Source organism: Aedes albopictus, chromosome 1 (genome assembly GCF_035046485.1).
Source record: "Aedes albopictus strain Foshan chromosome 1, AalbF5, whole genome shotgun sequence".
NCBI classification, from domain to species: domain Eukaryota; kingdom Metazoa; phylum Arthropoda; class Insecta; order Diptera; family Culicidae; genus Aedes; species Aedes albopictus.
Genome location: NC_085136.1, coordinates 184,811,369 through 184,837,121, shown reverse-complemented (window position 1 = coordinate 184,837,121; position 25,753 = coordinate 184,811,369). Strand labels below are relative to the sequence as shown.

The 25,753-nt window shown below is 39.9% G+C and overlaps 2 protein-coding genes across 2 annotated transcripts in view; one reads left to right on the top strand and one right to left on the bottom strand.

Moving 5' to 3' along the window:
* The window catches only part of LOC134285363 (uncharacterized), a 224,659-nt gene that overhangs the window by 87,596 nt on the left and 111,310 nt on the right, over positions 1–25,753 (top strand). The gene's annotated exons all lie outside the window — the stretch shown is intronic.
* The window catches only part of LOC109405489 (E3 ubiquitin-protein ligase UBR1), a 123,728-nt gene continuing 105,574 nt past the window's right edge, over positions 7,600–25,753 (bottom strand). Inside the window, exons 11-16 of the mRNA XM_029856448.2 lie at positions 24,746–24,915; positions 24,499–24,685; positions 24,269–24,420; positions 24,120–24,214; positions 23,645–23,947; positions 7,600–10,236 (exon numbers count right to left, since the gene is read on the bottom strand). Of these exons, the coding sequence (XP_029712308.1) occupies positions 10,111–10,236; positions 23,645–23,947; positions 24,120–24,214; positions 24,269–24,420; positions 24,499–24,685; positions 24,746–24,915 (1,033 nt within the window). The 3' untranslated portion in view covers positions 7,600–10,110. The remainder of the gene's footprint in view (positions 10,237–23,644; positions 23,948–24,119; positions 24,215–24,268; positions 24,421–24,498; positions 24,686–24,745; positions 24,916–25,753) is intronic.

Here is a 25,753-nt window from a genome sequence, read left to right as displayed (position 1 = left end):
AGCGTGGGTATTATAGGCAACAGTGTTGTTGTTTTCTCCATTTCTTGCAACATAAACAACATAGTTATCCAAAGTTTTGCTTTTTGCACCATTTCATTGCAGAAACGGAGAATTGACCTTCTCACCATACTAAAATTCAGCTCATTACTACAAATATAGTACTACACCGAACGTGCCCGAAAGTATGAAAGTTAGTATGGGAAAAAGTGTCTTTTAGATTTTTCTCATAAATTGAAAATTTTCGTCTAAACGATCTATCTAATGACGTTAAAGTATAGCCTAGGATATGCCGAAAATCTTTGCCGAAAACCGCAAAATGATCCGACGCTTGTGAAAAAAGTTATTCACCTGGTAACCTAGGCAAAAAAAAAATAGATTTTATTATTGATGTTATTCCTTTACATGTTAAATGTTAAGCCCCACCGGGCAATCTGTACGTTATAACTTTTTTCACATGTGTCGGATCACTTTGCGGTCTTCGGCAAAGTTTTTCGGGCATATCCTAGGCTATACTTTAACGTCATTAGATAGATCGTTTTAGACGAAAAAATTCAATTTATGAGAAAAATGCAAAAAGCACTTTTTCCCATACTAATTCCATACAAATTTCAATCGCAATGCGGAATACGGGGAAGCAATCAGTCGCTTCCAAATTTTGCACAGTTGCTTTGGACGTTAAAGTGAAACGAAAAAGCTTTGTTCCGAAAAATCGATTTTGTTGACGCAGTCTAATGTAGTGTAGATATTCATACGTTTATAACTTTGTATTCCGTTGAAATACATTCAATCTTTTTCGTCTAAATGAAGATATTTTCTGGGTAGTCTGATGGTAGGGGTGCTGATTGCCGCCCGCAATTATTTATTGCAGTTTTGGTCAAATAAAGGTAATTTTACCCTATTTTTAGTGGAAAGCAGTTATTCATATGTCTATAACTCTGGATTCCGTTAAGATAACTTCATTCTTTATTAGTTTAAATAAAGATAGATTCATGAGCAGTTAGCTGGTTAGCTGGTAGAGTATGCGTTCACAGCCCGTGATTATTTCTTGAGGTTTTCGTCAAATAAAGGTGATTTTACCCTATTTTCAGTGCAATTTACATATTCATACGTCTATAACTCTGGATTCCGTTGAGATAACTCCAACCTTTATTCGTTAACATGAAGGTATTTTCATGGGCAGTTGGTTGGTAGAGTAATCGTTTGTAGCTCGCGATTATTTATTGAAGTATTGGTAAAACGGTAATTTTATCTTATTTTTAGTAGAAAGCAGATATTTAAACGTTTATAACTCTGGATTCCGTTAAGATAAATTCAATCTTTTTGCGTTAAAATGAAGAAGATTCAAGGGCAGCTTGTTGGTAGAGTATGCGTTAACAGCCCGTGATTATTTCATGCAGTTTTGGTCAAATAAAGGTGATTTTACCCTATTTTTAGTGAATGTTGATACATACAGGGGATAGACAAAATGATCGGGACAGGCAAAATTTTTACTTTTCAAAAAATGTTCAACTCGCTGTAACTTTTCGAAACGTGCATCAAATATTTTCAAATTTTCACTGTAAGTTGATCAACTAGTTGTGTATCAGTGGACAACATTTGGGAAAGATCGGGCTGTTCTGCACGAAGTTATAAATATTCTTAAAAAAAGATATAATTATCCGATAGCTAACTTTGAGCTGTTATATCTCCGGATTCAATGAACTGAATGCAATGAAATTTTGACTGTTTAAGACTTATATAATGAACTTTGAAAAACTTTTGTCACAACTTCAAATTCTTTATACGGAAGAAAGTTATTACTATTGGTTTATTTTCCTAGAAAAACAACAAATTTCCTAAAACTTCAACATCATTTCAAAATTCAAGATGCTAATTATAGTTTAATTAAATTCCCTCTAATTGTATTTTATATAAATATGTTTTGAAGGAAAGTAACAATATAGCCTTCAATTAATATAAAAAGTATTGAGATGAATATTAAAAATAGACCATTTTACTAAAAAATCAATAAATAAATAAAATCGCTATAACTTTTTCTCTTGTTAATAATTTAAAGTTGGGTCAAACGTTTTTCAGAGCTCATTATATATGTCTTAAATGGTCAAAATTTCATTGCATTCGGTTCATTGAATCCGGAGATATAACAGCTCAAAGTTGGCTATCGGATAATTAAACCTATTTCTAGAATCATTTTAATTTCGTGTAGAATAGCTCGATCTTTTCCAAATTTTGTCCACTGATGCACAATTAGTTGATGAACTTAAAGTGAAAATTTGAGAATATTTGATGCACTTTTCGAAAAGTTACAGCTAGTTGAACATTTTTGGAAAAGTGAAAATTTTGCCTGTCCCGATCATTTTGTCTATCCCCTGTATTCATACGTCTATAACTTTGGATTCCATTAAGATAAATTCAATCTTTTTTCGTTAAAATGAAGATATAATCAAAGAATAAGAATATCAAGAAAGCCCACTCCGCTGATGCTCGGGGGGACACTACCGCAACGCTATCTCCGGATGAAAGTTCAACCTTCATGCGGTAGTGTGCGTTACTGATTGTATGCGGATACCAAAACATACGCACACCACCTTCTTTTATGACAAATCATGAAAACGCTTAGAAAGCGTCACTTGTCTTGTCGTTTGACGTTTACATAGAAAAACACAAGAGAGGGCATTCTTTCTATTTTTATTCTTTGATATAATAGGGGTACTCACTAAACAGATTAAATTGCTGCGTAAGCCATGATTTTCTGCTTATTTGAAATGTTTCATGATTTTGCGAACGAAATAATCAAAGATTGCCTTGGTGATCGCAACGTTTAATCAGTTTAATCAGTTTACGCTGTTGAGTGAATCCCCCTAATACAGCCCGCTGTGATGGATTCGGTATTGTTTCTAGGGTTTCCAATCCCGGGATGGATAGTGGCTGGTATTTTTGGCACTTTTTCGCTATAACTCAGTCAATTCCAAAGCAATGAATTAACTACATCGGCTGTTTTCCTACTCTCCGCATCGACCAATGTGGCGCTAGCTTCTATGCGCGAAAAATCGCTAAAAGTAAATCGCAAAAATATTGTATGGCGAACTCCATCTAAATGCAAATTCTTCAATCTCGGTAGGGCTTCTATTTTGGGAACCTTTCTGCTACAGTCAGTCAATTTTGAACCAATGAATTAACTACATCGGCTGTTTTCCTACTCTCCGCATCGACCAATGTGGCGCTAGCTTCTATACGCGAAATATCGCTAAAAGTAAATCGCAACAATATTGTATGGCGAATAGCATCTAAAGGCAAATTTATCGAAGTGGAATACATTAGTCGAAAAAATATATGGTAGTGGTTGTACACAATGGTGACCACTATTAAGCCTACCAAATGTTTTTTTCTGGAAAAGCTTTGTATTTCAAGTAATTCAAGTTTAGATGCATTTCGCCATACAAAATTAAATTGATTTACTCCTGCTGATCAACTGTGGCTGCGCGCAAAGCGGGTAGTCCATTGACTTTAAATTTTATACACGGCTAGATACGTATAGTATTGTAACCGCGTTTCAAAAATTGTGTCAATGGACTACCCGCTTGGCCCACACCCACAGTTGATCAGCAGGAGTAAATCCATCTTATTTTGTATGGTAAAAAGCATCTAAACTTGAATTACTTGAAATAGAACGCTTTTACTGAAAAAATATTTGGTAGGCATAATAGTAGTCTCCATTGTGCACAACCACTACCAAATATTTTTTCGACTAATGTATTCCACTTCGATAAATTTGCCTTTAGATGCTATTCGCCATACAATATTTTTGCGATTTACTTTTAGCGATATTTCGCGCATAGAAGCTAGCGTCACATTGGTCGATGCGGAGAGTAGGAAAACAGCCGATGTAGTTAATTCACTGGTTCAAAATTGACTGACTGTAGCAGAAAGGTTCCCAAAATAGAAGCCCTACCGAGATGGTTCCACTTCCCTATAATTCAAGCTTGCGGAAAGCTTCCGCAGATAATATTCTCTAGGTAGGGCATTGAAGCTGATTTCAACCATTTCAATCGACAACGTTTCTTCTTCTTTTTAACACTGCTTTAAGTATGGTGTTCATCCTATAATGCCAACTGATTCAGCATGTAATACGCAATACAGTCAGAGTTCTGTTTAACCATTTGGAGACGGCATTTTCACTTCTCTAGATGCAACCTCGCTAGTCTAGAACACGTTTGTGATGGTCGATTTTCTCGGCTGGGCATATACGACCCATCCGTCCATAAAGGGTTAAAGCTGACTTTCCCCAAGATCGTAGTGACTGCCCGATTATTCAGGAACAAATCAATTTATACATTGCTACTAGTTCGTGGTGCAGCACGTTACTTACCTTACCGGTCAGGCTAAGGCCGGGGTGGCCTCTGCTGTACATAGTAGCCGCCTCCATTCCACTCGGTCCATGGTTGTTTGCCTCCAGTTCCGCACTCTGCGTAGGGTCCGCAGATCGTCCTCCACTTGGTCGACCCACCTAGCTCGCTGCGCTCCACGTCTTCTTGTACCGGTCGGATGACTCTCGAGAACCATTTTAGTCGGGTTGCTATCCGACATCCTGATGACGTGACCCGCCCACCGTAGCCTCCCGATTTTCGCGGTATGGACGATGGTTGGTTCTCCCAGCAGCTGATGCAGCTCGTGGTTCATTCGCCTTGTCCAAGTCCCGTCTTCCATCTGCACTCCGCCGTAGATGGTACGCAACACTTTCCGTTCGAAAACTCCAAGGGCGCGTTGGTCCTCTGCACGTAGGGTCCATGTTTCGTGCCCATAGAGGACGACCGGTCTAATCAACGTTTTGTAGATGGTTAACTTCGTGTTACGGCGAACTTTATTCGATCGTAGAGTTCTGCGGAGTCCAAAGTAGGCACGATTTCCTGCCACAATGCGCCTCTGAATTTCTCTGCTGGTGTCGTTGTCGTCGGTCACCAGTGAGCCCAAGTACACGAATTCTTCAACCGCCTCGATTTCATCACCGTCGATATGAATTCGGGGTGGCGGGCGCGGTGATTCCTCCCTGGAGCCCTTTGCCATCATGTACTTTGTGTTCGACACATTAATGACTAATCCGATTCGCCTGGCTTCACTCTTTAGTCGGATGTACGTTTCCGCCATCGTCTCAAATTTACGAGCAATAATATCAATATCATCGGCGAAACCAAGCAGCTGAACGGACCTCGTGAAAATCGTCCCACTCGTGTTTATCCCCGCTCTTCTTATTACACCCTCCAAAGCAATGTTGAACAGCAAGCACGAAAGACCATCACCTTGCCGTAACCCTCTGCGAGATTCGAAGGGACTCGAGAGTGTCCCTGATACTCGAACTACGCACATCACTCGATCCATCGTCGCCTTGATCAATCGTATCAGTTTATCCGGGAATCCGTATTCGTGCATAATCTGCCATAGCTGTTCTCGATCGATTGTATCATACGCCGATTTGAAATCGATGAACAAGTGGTGTGTGGGCACGTTGTATTCGCGGCATTTTTGCAACACCTGGCGGATGGCGAACATCTGGTCCGTTGTAGCGCGTTCACCCATAAATCCAGCCTGATATTGCCCCACGAACTCTCTTGCAATCGGTGATAGTCGGCGGCATAAAATTTGAGAGAGTATCTTGTAGGCAGCGCTCAGTAGTGTGATCGCGCGGTAGTTCCCGCAATCCAACTTGTCGCCCTTTTTGTAGATGGGACACACGATACCTTCCATCCATTCCTCCGGTAATACTTCCTCCTCCCAAATCTTGGTAATGACCCAGTGTAGTGCTCTCACCAGTGCTTCTCCACCGTATTTTAGAAGCTCGCTTGGTAGTTGATCTGCTCCAGCGGCTTTGTTGTTTTTCAACCGGCCAACCTCCTCCTCAATCTCTTGAAGGTCAGGGGCCGGAAGTCTTTCGTCCTGTGCACATACTCCTAGATCGGTTACCACGCCACCTTCAGTACTTGCAACGTCGCCATTGAGGTGCTCATCGTAATGCTGCCGCCACCTTTCGACCACCTCACGCTCGCTCGTGAGAATATTCCCGTGATTATCTCGGCACATATCGGCTTGTGGCACAAAGCCTCTGCGCGAGCGGTTCAGCTTCTCGTAGAACTTTCGTGTGTCCTTAGCGCGGTACAGCTCTTCCATCGCTTCGCGATCTCGTTCTTCCTGCTGGCGCTTCTTCATCCGGAAGACTGAGTTCTGCCTGTTCCGCGCCTGTTTGTAACGTGCCTCATTCGCTCTCGTACGGTGTTGCAGCATTCTCGCCCATGCTGCATTCTTCTCGTTTTTCAACTGTTCACATTCGCCGTCGTACCAGTCGTTTCTGTGATTCGGAGTCGCGAAGCCTAGTGCTGTAGCCGAGGTACTACCTATGGCGGATCGGATGTCCCTCCAGCCATCTTCAAGTGTAGCTGCGCCAAGCTGCTCTTCCGTTGGTAGGGCCACTGCTAACTGCTGCGCGTAGTCTTGAGCCACTTCTACGTTACGAAGTTGCTCGATGTGGTGCAGCACGTATGTAGCCATTATTGGGCTTCAATGGGGTTTTACCCTTGATGCATTTTACTTTGCCTTCGGAATCCCTCGCTGAAGTTTTTTTTTCGTTTTTTTTTCTTTAGCAGTTCTCGTATGTCGTAGTTATTTTTTTTTGTATCACGTGTTATGTACTCTTGACTTATGTTATTGTATCTATTCATTAAGTATGCCAATGTGATTGTGAATTTTAAATCTTAAGATTAAACTGAGCATCATTATAAGGGTTGTTGTATGCCTGTTGAAGTACCCAAAATAATCAATAAACAATTAACTAATTTTAACAAAGCACGTTCATGCATTTCAAATCAAAATTTCAATATTTAATGCTTGTTGAAATCGTACTACCTAAAACGTATTGTCGGTCAAATATGAACCTTCTCATCCTCAAATTTGCTGAATTGTGCACAGTCTACAATAGGAAATGGAATTCAATAACAATTATCTTTAAAATAAATGCATTTTTCGCTTAAAAATAAAGTTTTCTTATTTCCTGGGAAATAATTTATATTTTTTCCCGTTTCCCGGGAAGCTGAATCCCGGGAAAATTGGAACCCCCCTAATTAGGCCGTATGAATAAAGTTGAGTAAATACTCTTTACTAAATCTATGTGAAGCCGTGGAGCAAATCTCTGTGAAACTTCACAGAGATCTGAGTAAAGAGTATTTACTCAGCTTTATTCATATGGCTCATTGTTTACCAGTGGATTAAGGTTGCAGGATTCGTCATTGATATAACAGTAATTGAACATGAACAGTAACTGAAAATTTCTTCACTGTACTCCATTCTCCACCCACAATACAGTTCACTGTGAAAGTTTCAGTTTTGGTCGAGAAAACTGCTTTGTTTTTCAATGATGACGATAATATCAATGACGAATCCTTCAACCTTAAGCATGTCAGATTTGATTTTAAAAATAGTTGCACATAAATATCCAGTACACTTCCAATTGCAAGTAAAGCTTCGTACTGGTAAATTTACTCTTTGGGTGCCGCCTGATAAGAGATTTCAAAATTTCTTTTTCGTTCTGTTGTATTTAAACCAAATTTAATGTTTGGACACAATAGTATGCATGTATTGTCAAAATGCGCATTCGTACTTCTGTTATGTGAACATTTCAGTAACAAATTTTGAAAACGACGTATAATCAATGGTGTAGCATTGATTATACGTCGTTTTCAAAATTTGTTACTGATTTATTAAATTATAGACGTTTCAATATTTGAATTCATGGAATTGAAACGTCAACGTGATTTCATGGAATGAATTACACCCATATACCTAAATTATATGACACTTATTGTTAAAATTATTAATGAATGTTTTAATGATTTTGTTTTCGTCTACACTACATCATATCATTGTTAGTTAGTTACATTTTCTCTAGGAGCCCTATATTAAAGTGAAAGAAGATATTCATAGTTTCTAAATGTATAATACAATTTAAGGCAAGAGTAGAATCCATTTAGACAATTTTAAAATCATCAAATTGAATGCAATGTTTTGATATATTCGTGTACAATTCTTCCTACATTTTGACATTTTTGTTAACATATGATGATGCTTTAATATTATGTTGCTCAATACAATGCAAAGCCCTTAAACGTAACAAATATTTGGACAAACAAGATAAACATTTGCTCAATACAAAGTGAATCATGGCAACCTGGCTATGTCAAATAATTATACACTGAAAGACGGCTTACGGTTGAAATTACTATTCTGAGGGTCAATTTAAGGTTGAAGGATTCGTCATTGACAAAATCGTCGTCATCAGAAATTCGAAAGCAGTTTTCTCACTCAAAACTTGAATGATTGCATTGAAAATGTATTCACTGTACTCCACTCTGCTCCCGCAATACAATGAATACATTTTCATTGCGAAAATTAAATCTTTGAACGAGAAAACTGCTTTTGAATGTTCAATGATGACGATTTTGTCAATGACGAATCCTTCAACCTTAAATACACAACGCCACTAAATTTGTGCAGACTGAGTTTCGTTTCAATTCAATAGATTAAGGTTTTCAATTTTACCATGAACCTGATTTACAATTTAAAAGAAAATTCTGTTGACAACCGGATTCGAACCAAGAACCTTGAGATGACCAGGCTCGCACGCTACCTTTAGGGTATCGAACAGGTTGATATGAGAGGAAACAAAATGCACACAAGAAGCATTTGTGGGTTTATGATTATGTTTTGCCATAGACGAGTGCACCGATGAACTGAATTCATTGCGTTCCGAGAATTTTGACACTACAGCGGGGTCGTTCCCAATCAGAATTGTTCAATTCTGATTGGAAATCTTTCACTTCTGATTGGAAGCGACCCCGCTCTAGTGTCAAAATTCTCGGACCGCGATGAATTCAGTTCATCGGTGCACTCGTCTATAGTAAATTTGAAAACATTTGTGTGTTTGTCATCACCGCAAGCCGTCTTTCAGTGTACATATATACTTAGTATAATCACGCTAAATTTTATTTGAGACTACGGCAAAGCTAGGGTATTATCTTTGAGTTATTTGTTTTCTAAATTTCCATTTCACGAATGTAAACCTATTGCTCACTCCCTCTACTTCATATGTAGTTTTTTTTTACTGTTAAAGGACGAGTAAACAAACATCACACCCTACTCACTCTCCATCGATTTACAATTGATTCGAAAATTCGAAAGGTGGTCAATTGATCCTCGTGGTGTTTTATATCTTTCACTGCGCAGTCAATATTCACGTATTTCAGTTAATTATAAAGTGGGCACTGCTTTTTTGCGAAACTCTTTTTCATGCGCGAAGCTATTAATTTATCAATAAATAATTATTGTATTTTTTTTAATGAAATATTGGAGGGGGTATAAGTGACAAAAACTCCACTTTTAAATGAGGTTTAAAATTTTTCACCAATTTTTCATTCCATACAAAATATGTGGAGTTTGAAACTCGACCCAATCGACCCAATTTTCTCCGATTTATTGTTATTTTCCTAATCATCAAAAAAATTATTTTAAAAAAGTTCTGAAGAATTTTTTGATAAGTTCAGCTCAAAATCGACAAGATGGTCTGGTCACATAACAAGGGGAATGACATATCCTTTTCTAACCGGAAAATCCGCATTTTCCCGTTCCTAACCGTCCCCAACCGCAGGTAACTGAGCAGCAGCTAGACGCGGTTAATGACGGTTAGCAACGGATAAATGCGGATTTTTCCGGTTTGCAATGGAAATGTCATTCCCCGTGGATTCGATGCAAAGTCGCAGTTTTATTCACGATCCCGCACTTATACTAACTGCGAAAGTGGGGTGGTAAATACAGGATGATAAGAAAGGGAACTGCTGCCTAGTCTGACACATAATAACAATCCATATGTTAAGTAAATCAAAAAATAAAAATAAAGAATCGTGCACTACATGCTTCATTTTTGTTGACCTACCCTTTCCATAGCCCACAGCTTACCAAACTTTGTTGACAAGCGCGTTTTAGTTGTTGCGTGAAGAATAAGGTGACATCAGACTGGGAATTCACGAGAGCCAAATTTGGAAATCGAAGACATAGTCTATTAAAGCTCATTCAATGACATCCACAGCTTTTAACCACCATGTTTTTATACTTTTTTAAATTGACATTAGATTCATCTATGTGATATAGCACCGATATCGGAATCAGCTTTGTGGGAGCGCAGCACGGTTTAGGCACCTGAAAGCACAAATGTGAAGAAAAGGTTAGTAAACTCGATAGGGTATTGAAGTTTCAGAAACAATTTCATCGTCGTGATCTTTTCTTATTTTTCGTCAAAAAGATCGGAGATTTGATTCATATACCAATAAAATGGGCTGCAAAACGGTAAGTCGATAAGGAGAGCGTTCAACATATCTACGGTCCTAACAAGTTCCTACCTTATGCTTCCACGGGTCAAGCGATGACAAAGACCGCCACCTAAGAGTTGTGAGTTTAGCTGGTAGTGCAGCCTGGGCACTGTTGTCCTTCTGACTTCAGTCATCAAATTGATTGAAAACGATGATTAAATTTTCATCCGACGTTTCGCTTCGTATGGAAGCTTCTTCAGGGACTCAATTTGTATCGTTTTTTTGTCTAGTCGGATTTGTTAAACGTTGGAATGTCAATATTGCTAGAGTAATTTGTTTTGGGGGTGGTAGCATTACAGAAAGCACTAATTTAGCAGGGTCAACTTTGGAGGAATTACGGCCACGAAGCCCACCCGACCCAGTTCGTGGAATTGAGAATGTATAGTAAACTGCGGTTACAATCCTGTGTTAAATTTGTGTACATGGGTTTGTTTTTTTTTTTTTAAATAATTTTCATTTGAATACAGTTTTTATTTTTTTAGTTAGTTTTAGTTAGAATGTAGGAAAATACAATCGTATACATTAAAGACACTACATATATGCATATAGCATACAGTGTCTTTAGTATACATTGTACCGGTGAGACATTCGACCCCCAATCTCTCCAACCCATGGCACAAATAGACCGCATTGTTTTGGGTCCTAAATCGGTTATTCGACTCGTGTGCAGAAGGAATTGGTGCATATTCGGTCTCATTGTTCTCAGGGCGGGTTTTTTATTCTTCTGGGCCGATTTGGGGTAACATTTGATCCAACCTGGTGACTGAAAACCATTTTGGAACCGTTAGTGAGCGAAACATTGTTCCTCATCCGGGTAGAGCAAAATGGCAAATGAAGGGCAAATTTTACCATTAAAATAGAATGTTTGAATGGCAATATTTGCTATTAGTTTGTTTGAAACAAGAAAAAAAATTACTAAATGGTATAAAAACTATAGAATAACTGATTTTTCCATTGGAATAACAAAATAATAACAAATAGAATGTCAAAACATGTAACACATTTTAACACTCGCGGCCCCGTGATCGAAAATTAGTTGTATCTAAATCATCAAATGACTACCCAAGTAACCACAGTGCTGAAGCCTTATTACATGCAGATATACGGTGTATTTAGTGCAATCATTACTTTACATGCAAACTTAAGGTTGATTTAAAGTGGAAGTGGGCAATTATAGAATCAAATTAGGATTATACTGGTATAATCTTGAAGCAGTCGCATAATTGCCCATTTCCACTTTAAATCAACTTTAAGTTTGCATGTAAAGTAATGATTGCTCTAAGTACACCGTATATCTGCATGCAATAAGGCTTCAGCACCGTGGTTACTTGGGTATGTATCTCAGCGATGGCCCAACCGATTTTAATTTTTTTTACCAATCTCTTGTCCGAATCCTTAAGTTTCAGATAATTGAACAGAAATAATTCTAGGGATGTTCAAATTTCCTCTAGAAAAGTGCAACCGATACAATTTTTTCGACGTGCTCATTTGGTTGTAAACGTTTAAAATAGTTCAGTAAACATCATAAATCTTAGTGACTCAAATGAATAGTATACCCAAGTAACCACGCTGTTGAAGCTGTACGTATTGCATAAATAACGTACATATATTGATATGCATTACTCTATATAAACCAATAAAGTTGAATTAAAGTGGGAAGTGGCACCACTATTGTTGAGCTACGATTATACCAGTATAATCGTAAGTCAGCAATAGTGGCGCCACTTGCCACTTCATTTCAACTTTAATGGTTAATGTAGAGCAAGGTTTGTCAATATATGCGCTTCATATATGCAATACGTATAGCTTGAACAGCATGGTTACTTGGGTAAGATAAATGAATGCATATCGTAACTCCAAAGAAAAAAATGAACATCTCTAGCGCTCCCGACTCAGTGAATAGTAGCAATTAAATTTTCAATTGGCAATGTCTCAGCGACGACTCAACCGATTTTCAAAATTATTTTTTGCAATTTCTCATCGTAATAGGCTGTTTTACCTCACGCAAATCTGACAGGAAAAGGCCTACTTTCCCACACTAAACTAACAGTGCTGTAATGGTTCATTACAGCACTGATTTGCGTTGCGTAATGAACCATTACAGCACTGTTTTCAGTTTTGATTAACTTCTTGATGCTTTCTGGACGCAGTTTTGAAAAATTGTGACAGCTGCACAGTATAACCTGTTTTGATCAGATTTTCTTAAATATGGCTATGATCATCAGTGTGCAGTTTGATGAAAAAGTTTTGTTAAAAATTATCCTCAAGCGATAATTTATGAACTTGCAAAAAATGTTGTACGCAACTCGGTGTAGAGCTCGATTTTTACAGCACTCGTCGTAATTATCCAACTCGGCAAGCCTCGTTGGATAAATGTACGACTCGTTCTGTAAAAATCGTCATTCTGCACCTTGTTGCGTAAACTACTATTACCAATCTCTTGTCTGAATCTCATAGTTTCTGATAATTTAATAGAAATTATTTTAGGGGTGTTCAAATTTCCTCGAGAAGAGTACAACCTCTACAAATTTTATTCAATATGCAGTAAACATCATAAATCTGCAAATATTTTGAAACTCCCTACACACTTAATTCAGATTGCCGGGATATCAGCATTTTTCCATTCTTTTGCCGAGATTTGCACAGCCGAGTAATCAGCAAACAACAATTTTGCTGAGATCTCAGCAATTTTGACAGTTCATTGCTGAGCTTCGGCAATCGTTTTGCTGAGAGTCAGCTAACAAATGTCACTTTTTGCTGGGATATCAGCTGATAGTTTTACTGAGCAGACGGCTGTGCGCGTTTTTGCCGAGCCCGCAAATCTGTTTTGAGTGTGTAGCGCTCCTAGCACAGTTATTAGTTATCAGCAGAGTTGCACTCTGTCACTGTTAACGGTAAGCAAATCGCTGATTTTGATAGGCCGACTGCGATCCAAGTCAGCGTGCGCTCTATTGAGTCACCGTCAATTTCCTTATTCCATCAGAACTGGACTGACTGTGATGGTGTAAGGATATCAATGATAGGCAATCTTCAAAATTCGATTAAAAATCCTAATGAAGATTTACCCAGGGGGAATGACACTTCCCTTGCTAACCGGAAAATCCGCATTTATCTGTTGCTAATCGTCGTTAACCGCGTCTTACTGCTCCTCAGCTACCTGCGATTAGCGACGGTTAGGAAAGGATAAATGCGGATTTTCCTGTTAGAAAAGGATATGTCATTCCCCTTGGATTTACCAAGATCTTATTTTAATATGTGGTACAACATAACAAGTTTTGCATGTCATAAAAAAGTTCAAGTTTTGGCGAAAACCACTAAAATATCACATCAGTTGCAATGATTGTGGTCTAGAGTGCGGATCAATATCAAGTCGTTGCCTGGCATTGTCGTTTTGATATTGAATGGTCTGGAGTGATAGTGACGATGGTGCAATATCAGTAGTCGCCTGACAAGACTGATATTGCGCAACTCTGGTTATCAGTAGGTCGGCTCCATTTGGAAAATTTGTGCAATTACAGTTATTAGTTGCAATTGTATTTTCATTTGGCTATATCTCAGCGATCGTTCATTCGATTTTCAAACTTCTTTTATCAATCTCTTGTCCGAATCTTCAAATTTCAAACAATTGAAAAAAATATTGTAAGGGTGTTCAAATTTCCTTTAGATCAGTGCAACCGGTATATTTTTTTTCTTCGATAAAGTCAACCTAGTTGTAAACGTTATATAAATTTTCGTAGAAGTAATTGATCTACGTGGTTCAAATGAGATTAGTATATTATACAATATCTTGAACATCCCTAACGTTTCAGACACGGCAATCGGAAATAAGTTGAAACTATATTTTTAATCAGCTGTATCTCTGCGATGGCTTAACTTATTTTTGTTTTTTTACCAATAGGTTGTTCCGATATTCAAATTTGAGACAAATGAACAAACAATATTTGAGGGCTGTTTAAATTTCTTCGATATCAATGCAACAGTACGATTTTTTTCGACCATGTTTTCTTGATTGTGAGCGTTCCAAATAATTCCGTAAACATCATAAATCTACGTGATTCAAATAAAAACAGTATTGGATTGCCGAATACATTTAGTGAACCTCACAGAAAAATATATTGAGCATCCATATTTCCCCCTAAAATGCTACGTCATTTATGGACGACTCCTTGAACAAAACATATTCTAGGGGTGTACAAATTTCCTCTATACAGCCATTCCATAGAAAAACGATATAGTGCATCTCCGATTGTCGTGAAATTTGGTGGGCTTGTAGTTCTTCGGAAATAATTAGACCCGTATTTTTATTTCGTTATATATGTTAGTACTAGCTACTCTAAAATTGCTTGAAATGGCAAATTCTCATATACCAGTACAACAAATATAAATATTTTTTTTCGACCATTCTTTCTTAATTGTGAACGTTTTAAAATTTCAAAATGCTTGAAAGGTAAATAGTAAAGTGTCTCGAGTATACCAAAGTGGCGAATCCTGGTCGTTTTGACAGGTCTCCTGCTCGATTGGAACTATGGGGATGACAGCAAATCGGCTGTTCCAATTTTGACGTTTCTCCTCTTTGTTATTCCAGACTCGTTAGTAAATAGTATTAGACCACAGGCAGACAGACGTAACATTTCGCACGAATTTAATAATAAATAAATTCCTTTAAAGATAAGCGGTTAAAAGAACTACGGTGCATTAGCTATCCTAAGAATCTGAACGCAGGCTTGTCCGCACTCAGCGCATGAAAATTCTGCTCTTTTGATTTACACCACCAAAACCATCGTATCAATGCAATCTTCCTACCTTATCTGATAGAAGGATGTTGAAATATCCAAAATGTCATTTGGAACTGTCGAAAAATTGCACCGCAGTGCCACACTGTGCGCGCAAAGAGAATTTCACCCGGGTGAATTCACCCCAGTGATTTTCTCTTTGCACGCTCAGTGCGGCACTGCGATGCGATTTTTTGACAGTTTGAAATGACATTTTGGATATTCAAACATCCTTCTATCAAGTAAGATAGAAAGATTACATAAATACAATGGTTTTGGTAGTGTAAATCAAAAGAGCAGAATTTTTATGCCCTCAGTGCGGACAAGCCTGTCTGAACGATCATAGTCATTCGAGATTGTTTGGAACATATATTTGCAAGTTTGAGTTGAGACCCTAATATATCTGCATGCAGTAGAAAAGAACCAAACGTAAGTTAAGTGTTTCTCAAATTGAATTGCGAATAACATAATCCTTTCACTACTCCTGATCGTTGACCGGTGAACATTTACAACCAAAAAAAAAATTGTATCGGTTACACTTTTCTAGAGAAAATTTGAACATCCCGTAAGAGCAGAACTGGTGTAAAAAAAAGTATATTTACTCAAAGATGTATTCAGAAAACTAGGAAGCGGTCTTGCGTCCATAGGCACGGGGAGTCACCAAACCTTTATAGCGAAACGTAGGTGTTTGTGGATAATCGCTTTAAGCTGAAATGATCTTTATTAGTGTTGGCTATAAGTTCAGTGGAAGGAAATCATTCTTACAATTTTGGTGTCCTACCGTACGAAGAGGTTGCTTGCGTGCTTCCGGGATACACGGCGCTAATATACGTATTTTGGATTAGATACTACACAAATTATCAATAAGCCATTAGAATACAATGTTTGCCAATTCGATAGAAATTAATTAACTTACTTATTTGATACAGGTTCACTGCGACTGATATTCTCTGTAGAAATCCAAATGTTGCAGAGCAGTACCGTAGCGCTAACGAATTGGCTTCTTTAGTGGTGTTGAGATAATTCCATATTCTGAATCTGCATGCCAAACTGGGCCGAAATCCAAATTTTCATGAATTTTGGTGCCCGGGAACCTATTTTAAAATCAATTTGAAGTTTGTATGGGAGCGATTTGTCGAATCACCCCTCGTCGCATTTTGTACTGGGCGGAGCTGTCAAGCAGTTGCCCAGCTGCCAAAAGGTGATTTCAAAAAATCTATTTGAAGTTAATTTTAGGTACCAAAACAAAGTTCTAAAAATCTTAAAAAAATCATAGTGACTCAGAAAAAGGTGCTCTTTCGTATAAAATCAAAAAATCGATACATTTTTCTTAATTAAAAAACCCAATTCTATTGGTAGTTCAATATAACAATTTTTGAATTGGATTTTAGGCAAACATATAGCATTATCTTACCGTTTGTAATTAATTCAAAGAAATAAACGATCAAAAACTATGGATTGTAGTAAAATATTTGCTAACTGTGTTTACAATCGATATGATAAGAATCTCTGAGAACCAAATCTGGATTATCATCATCGGAGACAGATCGTTCTTTTCTTCTCTCTGCCATCTCATCTTCACGGAACTGCCAAACTACCCAAAATTGAGTTCTTTTGACGCAATTCCATAGTTCCGCCCAATAAGCCAAATTTGAGTAAATCGATTAAACTCACACTAGGTAAATTGCCTTTACCTCCAGCAAAAAAATATACTTAAGAGTAGGTAAATTCAACCCAAGACCCCCCCCTCATTCAACCCAAATTTGAGTATACCTACATTTACTCAAAATTGGCTTATTGGGCTTTGACAACATCGGTGGGGTAAAGAGGGAAAACAACCTAATTTTGGGTAACTAGTTTATTCGATATACTAAGCTTTGAGTAAAATCGACCCAAAAATTAGGTAGTTTGATTTCTCCGTGTTCTCTACATACTGTCAATCCCTGTGGACCACACCCTGCACTGAAATAAATTTTGTTGTCGTTTCCACCGAATCCATGGTAGAATTAAGAACTGTACCAACAATTTTCAACCGAATGCAAAATTCTGTTAATTGTACTGAAACATTGTCAATATTACCATGCGTGTATTACTGTTGACTAAAAACATTCTTGGTTCTACTATTTGGGCATTGTAATTTCGACCATGTAGACTTGAATGTTGCGCGTCTTAGATAAACATGGTCAAAAATACAATGTCAAAATAGTAATATCAAGAATGTTTTTAATCAATGGTACTTCACGCATGGTAATATTGACAATGCTTCAGTACAATTAACAGAATTTTGCATTCGGTTGAAAATTGTTGGTACAGTTCTTAATTTTACCATGGATTCGGTGGAAACAACAACAAAATTTATTTCAGTGTGTGGTAACCGCACTGCTCAATCCGGCCGAGGGGCCTGCTGCTCGACGTAACACCGAAACTTTATGAACAGAAAGGTCAAAAAGTGACTAAGTCTTGTTTTTTTTTATTCATTTTTGAGATGGTTCTTGAGGGACTCTTGAGTTTTGTTTTACTCTGATAGCTTACGACTAACTCAAATCGGATAACACAAAACTATTACAATATTTTCTAGAGGAAATCTAGCTAGAATTTAGGGCAGATTATTTTGAAAATTTCTTGAGCTGAGAGATTTGCTTACTGAAATTAGAATGAACCGTTGGCGAACTGGTGCTCAGGACTGAAAGTAAGTAGCTGGCGAACTCCTGATTAAATCCATAGGTTCCTTGAAAAACCACAGAAGAAATATGTGGAGAAATTGGCTAGTAATTTTTCCAGGTTTTCGGCTAAATAGGGTATGTACTTACCTTACCGGTCAGGCTAAGGCCGGGGTGGCCTCTGCTGTACATAGTAGCCGCCTCCATTCCACTCGGTCCATGGTTGCTTGTCTCCAGTTCCGCACTCTGCGTAGGGTCCGCAGATCGTCCTCCACTTGGTCGATCCACCTAGCTCGCTGCGCTCCACGTCTTCTTGTACCGGTCGGATGACTCTCGAGAACCATTTTAGTCGGGTTGCTATCCGACATCCTGATGACGTGACCCGCCCACCGTAGCCTCCCGATTTTCGCGGTATGGACGATGGTTGGTTCTCTCAGCAGCTGATGCAGCTCGTGGTTCATTCGCCTTCTCCAAGTCCCGTCTTCCATCTGCACTCCGCCGTAGATGGTACGCAACACCTTCCGTTCGAAAACTCCAAGGGCGCGTTGGTCCTCTGCACGTAGGGTCCATGTTTCGTGCCCATAGAGGACGACCGGTCTAATCAGCGTTTTGTAGATGGTTAACTTCGTGTTACGGCGAACTTTATTCGATCGTAGAGTTCTGCGGAGTCCAAAGTAAGAACGATTTCCTGCCACAATGCGCCTCTGAATTTCTCTGCTGGTGTCGTTGTCGGCGGTCACCAGTGAGCCCAAGTACACGAATTCTTCAACCGCCTCGATTTCATCACCGTCGATATGAATTCGGGGTGGCGGGCGCGGTGATTCCTCCCTGGAGCCCTTTGCCAGCATGTACTTTGTCTTCGACACATTAATGACTAGTCCGATTCGCCTGGCTTCACTCTTTAGTCGGATGTACGTTTCCGCCATCGTCTCAAATTTACGAGCAATAATATCAATATCATCGGCGAAACCAAGCAGCTGAACGGATTTCGTGAAAATCGTCCCACTCGTGTTTATCCCCGCTCTTCTTATTACACTCTCCAAAGCAATGTTGAACAGCAAGCACGAAAGACCATCACCTTGCCGTAGCCCTCTGCGAGATTCGAAGGGACTCGAGAGTGTCCCTGATACTCGAACTACGCACATCACTCGATCCATCGTCGCCTTGATCAACCGTATCAGTTTATCCGGGAATCCGTATTCGTGCATAATCTGCCATAGCTGTTCTCGATCGATTGTATCATACGCCGATTTGAAATCGATGAACAAGTGATGTGTGGACACGTTGTATTCGCGGCATTTCTGCAACACCTGGCGGATGGCGAACATCTGGTCCGTTGTAGCGCGTTCACCCATAAATCCAGCCTGATATTGCCCCACGAACTCTCTTGCAATCGGTGATAGACGGCGGCATAAGATTTGGGAGAGTATCTTGTAGGCAGCGCTCAGTAGTGTGATCGCGCGGTAATTCCCGCAATCCAACTTGTCGCCCTTTTTGTAGATGGGACACACGATACCTTCCATCCATTCCTCCGGTAATACTTCCTCCTCCCAAATCTTGGTAATGACCCAGTGTAGTGCTCTCACCAGTGCTTCTCCACCGTATTTTAGAAGCTCGCTTGGTAGTTGATCTGCTCCAGCGGCTTTGTTATTTTTCAACCGGCCAACCTCCTCCTTAATCTCTTGAAGGTCAGGGGCCGGAAGTCTTTCGTCCTGTGCACATACTCCTAGATCTGTTACCACGCCACCTTCGGTACTTGCAACGTCGCCATTGAGGTGCTCATCGTAATGCTGCCGCCACCTTTCGACCACCTCACGCTCGCTCGTGAGAATATTCCCGTGATTATCTCGGCACATATCGGCTTGTGGCACAAAGCCTCTGCGCGAGCGGTTCAGCTTCTCGTAGAACTTTCGTGTGTCCTTAGCGCGGTACAGCTCTTCCATCGCTTCGCGATCTCGTTCTTCCTGCTGGCGCTTCTTCATCCGGAAGACTGAGTTCTGCCTGTTCCGCGCCTGTTTGTAACGTGCCTCATTCGCTCTCGTACGGTGTTGCAGCATTCTCGCCCATGCTGCATTCTTCTCGTTTTTCAACTGTTCACATTCGCCGTCGTACCAGTCGTTTCTGTGATTCGGAGTCGCGAAGCCTAGTGCTGTAGCCGAGGTACTACCTATGGCGGATCGGATGTCCCTCCAGCCATCTTCAAGTGTAGCTGCGCCAAGCTGCTCTTCCGTTGGTAGGGCCACTGCTAACTGCTGCGCGTAGTCTTGAGCCACTTCTACGTTACGAAGTTGCTCGATGTTGAGCCGCGGCGTTCGACTTCGACGCGTGGTGATAACTGTCGAAAGTTTTGAGCGCATGCATACAGCGACTAAGTAGTGATCCGAATCTATATTCGCACTGCGGTATGTGCGGACGTTGGTTATATCCGAGAAGAATTTACCGTCGATTAGAACGTGGTCGATTTGATTTTCTGTTTGTTGGTCGGGTGATCTCCAGGTGGCTTTGTGGATATCTTTGCGGGGGAAGAAGGTGCTTCGGACTACCATACCACGGGAGGCTGCAAAGTTTACGCATCGCTGGCCGTTATCATTCGATACGGCGTGCAGGCTATTTCGCCCGATTACCGGTCTGTACATTTCCTCCCTTCCTACCTGCGCGTTCATGTCGCCGACAACGATTTTCACGTCACGCGGGGAGCACCCATCGTATGTTTGCTCTAACTGCGCGTAGAACGCTTCTTTCTCGTCATCGGGTCTCCCTTCGTGTGGGCAGTGGACGTTGATGATGCTGTAGTTGAAGAAACGGCCCTTAACTCTCAACATGCACATCCTTGCGTTGATCGGCTGCCACCCGATCACACGTTGTCGCATCTTGCCCAACACTATAAATCCTGTTCCCAGTTCATTGGTGGTGCCACAGCTTTGGTAGAAAGTAGCCGCTCGATGCCCGCTTTTCCACACTTTCTGTCCAGTCCAACAAAGTTCCTGCAACGCCACGATGTCGAAGTTGCGGGGATGTAGTTCGTCGTAGATTATCCTGTCACATCCTGCGAAACCTAGTGACTTGCAATTCCATGTTCCAAGTTTCCAATCGTAGTCCTTATTTCGTCGCGTGGGTCTTTGCCGATTGTATCGAGTCGTATTTTCTTTTATGTTATTCGCAATGGGGATTTTTACGGGTGGCTTATTGGGCCTACGCCAACACTCCTGTCTCGCCGGAGGGCCATCGTGCCAGTTCTGTTTAACGTCCCAACCAACACTGGGACGACCACGCTGATGGGGCTACCACCTTGGATCTAGCTGGGCGTGGTGCAGCGTTTCTTACTCAGCCGCTGGATGCCAGAACAGACGCTGTTTGAGCCGCACCTCCTTGGTGAACAGACATTCGGATCGTACCTCCTCAATCTAGCTGATGTCAGAAGGACAACAGTGCCCAGGCTGCGCTACCAGCTAAGCACACAACTCTTAGCTGGCGGTCTTTGTCATCGCTTGACCCGTGGAAGCATGAGGTAGGAACTTGTGAGGACCAGAGCTATATTGGACGCTCTCCTTATCGACTCACCGTTTTGCAGCCCAAAATATAGGGTATGTGTGACATCGAAAACAAGCGATTTCGGCACCGATTGATTCCGTTCTTTTTGTTTTCATGCGTGCTCACTTCTAACAAAAAATACAAAAATATGAAACAAAACAAACAGCGCTTCAATCCTTTGTTTTTCGTAGGATGAAAATGGGAGCCACATGCTTAATAAGGGAACCAATACCCTATTTTCAAATTCAATAGGAAATTCTATTGAAAATTAAGTCCAAATTTTAACTAGAGCTTATCATGGATTTCCGTTAAAATTTCTACAGCGTTATCTAGAATTTCCTCTTTGGTTTCAAAGCTTTGTTGAAATCCTTTCAGGAGATCGCTTAGCAGTAGCGTTAAAACTACTGAACCGATTGGCGTAGAAATTTGTATGTGAGTGTTGTTGGGGTCGAGGGAAGTTCTTAGCATGGTCTGAGACCTCTCCTTCTTCTGGAAAGGGGGGGCTCCCATTCAGATGAAATCGCGGAGCAAACGGAGAATATAAAGCAATCGGTGAAGTACTAGATTGAAAGTAGTGAGCTTGGGTTTGGGTAACTGTGTTGTTGTATTATTTATTTCTTACAACTTGCAACAATCCTTCAGTAAAAACTCTGTGGTTGTTTCCTTGTCCTTAATGATACTGTACTATAATAGGATCCCGTAATTTTGAAAATAAACTATTAAACTATTATTAAACAACACAGTTACCCAAACTTTTGCTCAAACAGCATCAAGTTAGGCAGGATGTCATAATCTCCTCTTCTTGGCGTAACGTCCTCACTGGGACAAAGCCTGCTTCTCAGCTTAGTGTTCAATGAGCACTTCCACAGTTTTTAACTGAGAGCTTCCTCTGCCAATGACCATTTTGCATGTGTATATCGTGTGGCAGGCACGAAGATACTCTATGCCCAAGGAAGTCAAGGAAATTTCCTTTACGAAAAGATCCTGGACCGACCGGGAATCGAACCCGTCACCCTCAGCATGGTCATGCTGAATACCCGTGCGTTTACCGCCTCGGCTATATGGGCCCTTAGGATGTCATAATACCCACCCCAATTCTCCGTTTCTGCATAGAAAACATCCAAAAAGCGTGGCTATCATGATTCCTTGTCTTGATGCTGTTTTAGAAAATCACATGAAAACTGTGTTATTGTTTTTGCCATTTCTTGTCTCTCCAACAGCACAGTTTTCCAAAGTTTTGTTCAGACGGCATCAAATTAGACAAGGAATCATAATACATAATACAAAAATTCAGCTCATTACCAAGAGGAATGACATATCCTTTTCTAACCAAAAAATCCGCATTTATCCGTTCCTAACTGTCGCTAACCGCAGCTAACTGAGCAGCAGTAAGACGCGGTTAACGACGGTTAGCAACGAATTGATTGATGCACCAAGCGAAAAGAAGAAGAAGTTTTGACATCCAAGCGGTGTGCCGTCGATGAGATCCTCGTCGCTGATTGGTCGATGGATGTAAACGGCACACCGCTTGGATGTCAAAACTGCTTCTTCTTATCGCTTGGTGCATCAATCAATAGGCCTTGACGGCGCCGCAGTGCTGCCGCCTGGCGGGAGTCGTATGGCAAACGTGAGAAAAAACGAGACAAAACACGTTTGTTTATACTTCTTCACGCACACGATGACAGATACAAATGGGATTTCCCTTTGGAGTGAGTGCATTTTTGCTGCCGTCAGAGCCAATAAATGCGGATTTTTCTGGTTAGCAAGGAAGTGTCATTCCCCCTGCTCATTACTACAAATCTAGTACTACACCGATCGTGCTCCATTGTCTCATTGTCTCAAATTTGACGTTTGAGAGGTGCCGACACCGCTCAAACGTCAAATTTAGTGTGAGAGTAAGCAGGCCAATATAAATTCGTGCAGTAATCCATTATATAGGTATAGATCTTGCCGTCATTACGTCAATGCACTTAATCATTTCTCGCGTTTAGTATCCTACAGACGTATCTACAATGATCGATTTCTCTTAATCGATTGTGTCTTTGGATTTTTCTGGGAAATAGGATCAGAGTTCGGATGATCTTTTGATGTTTTGTGGTGCAAAACGACTAGAACTACCATCTAGAACAATAAAAATAACTGGAAATGATTTGCCAGCCAAGTTATTGACCAATAGATGAAGAAAAATCGATCATTGTAGATACGCTCGTATCTGATACAAAGCGCGAGATTTTGTAGCTGAAATAGTTGGAAAAATGAAAACAAAATATCTCACCTTGCTCGGATGCATCAAATGTACCAGCGTTTGCACAATAGCATGGTTCGTTGCGTTCATGTGTGCATTCAATGGGAAGTTGCACTCGCCACTGCAGAAAAATGCTCCGTATCCCTCGGGTGCGATTATCCAGTCCTGCCAATTCAAGTCCTTGAAACTCACATAAAGTGTTTTAATCTGACAGCTCTTATGATGGTCAATGGGTAACTCGATCAGTGGGTTTCGATTTTCTGACTTGTTCTTGCGCTTTCTCTGAGTGTTTCGTTTGCTTCTTGAAAGGTTATGCAAAACAGGCTTGATAATCTGTAATTAAAAACAGATAGGATTATTTTTTCTGTTCTCTATAGAGTTTTCTACGACCTAAATCTAACATTTTTGATTTGCTTCTGAAAAATATTTTTTTTTTATCCTGATTGACTTTAGCTATGAAGCTTTCTGTGATAAAAATTATCAATGTATGCAGTATCTTACATACCTGTGGGCCTCTGCAATATGCAACCAGGAATGGTTGGTATTTATCATCTCCTCTAGCGTTCACCAAGCCGATTTCGTCTAGCTTAATTTCTCGATCTGAAATGATGACGTTTTTATTTTCTGTAGTATTGAATAGCTTGGAAGTCTCACCAGGTCGACTCTTCAAATATGCTCCTATGTAGAATCCTTTGTTGGATGTGGCATCGGCCGTCCATTGCATGACAGTGCTAGTAACATTCAATTCTATCCATCCATCATAGTTTGGTAGATCAACTTCCGCTATTTTCGAAAGTTCTTTCTCGCTATAACATAGATCAAACATATTAATACTTAAATATCATGCTCTCTTATTTGTTGTTATAGTTTCATATTGATTTTACCCATCTAAACTGATGATTGAGTAGACAGCGACCGTTATATTGACCTCATCATTCCCATACTTGTTGAGTTCATGCCTTTGATACAGCCTCAGTTCAGCCAAGATCAGTTCAGCGTCATCTTCCATTTCATTAACATCGAACCACAAACGACGTCCCTTCTCGTGACGAACCTCCGACACATGATGATCTACAACGCAAGTAACATGTATGTATACTTCACAATGTCTTAATATATGATTGCTCTCACTTTTGTTCAAGAATGTCATAATGATATCGCTTTGATCAATCGCCTTATTATCTGCCTCAGTGAACAAAACATCATCGCCATCTGCGCTTCGTACATGACGGTTATGGCTACCGTTAGTATCCGAAGATAGTTTGTCGTACACGTTCAACAGGAATTGTGGGGCTGATTTACTGAAAAAAACATAAAATCAATTTTTATGTTGTATAAAATTTGACAAATCGAGAAACTAACATTAAGATCACATAGTATAGGTAGATGGTTCAAAATTTTGTACCCAGATTAGATTCATGGATACTTATCCGATCCCAAAATAAGGGAATGCTTGCAGATCTAATCATGAACAAAACTGTAACGAAAACACCCAAAAGTACAGGAGGTAGCCTAAATGTTTGGGATAGACAACTTTTTCCTCTCTCACAAAAAAATTCAACATGCTGTAACTTTTCATAGAGTGCATATATATTGTTGATAAACGTTTAAAATTTTCGTTCAATTCGGTTCACTGGTTTCCGAGATATAACAGTTCAAAAATTAGTTGTCGAAAAAATAATGTTTTACGAGAACAAATGCGAAATATTAACCAATCGAGCTTAATTTGTAGTAACGACTTACACTGATTTGCATCATAATGTTATTCCAATTCTTGGTTTACGTGATTTTAAGGTGAAACGGGACGCCGTGTTATTTTTCCTATCTTGCCTCTCTTTCTAACAATTTGCTTCGCGATTTTGAAGATGGTAATCTCGAGTTCTATCGCACTGAAGATGCTGAAAAACAATCAGCATATGCACTGCAAGTGAGCATACACAGTGATAGGTTTTTGTTGCAAAATATGAAGTAGAATCTGAGATTACCATCTTAGTAGCAACAGAGCAATGGCGGATATTTCCCCGACCGTCCCGTCCGCCCTTAACAATGTCATGTATGTACACGATGCTTTGAACAATCGTAACTTTCATCACAACATTGAATTTCTAAATAGAGCAAATCTACGTACCACAAGACATG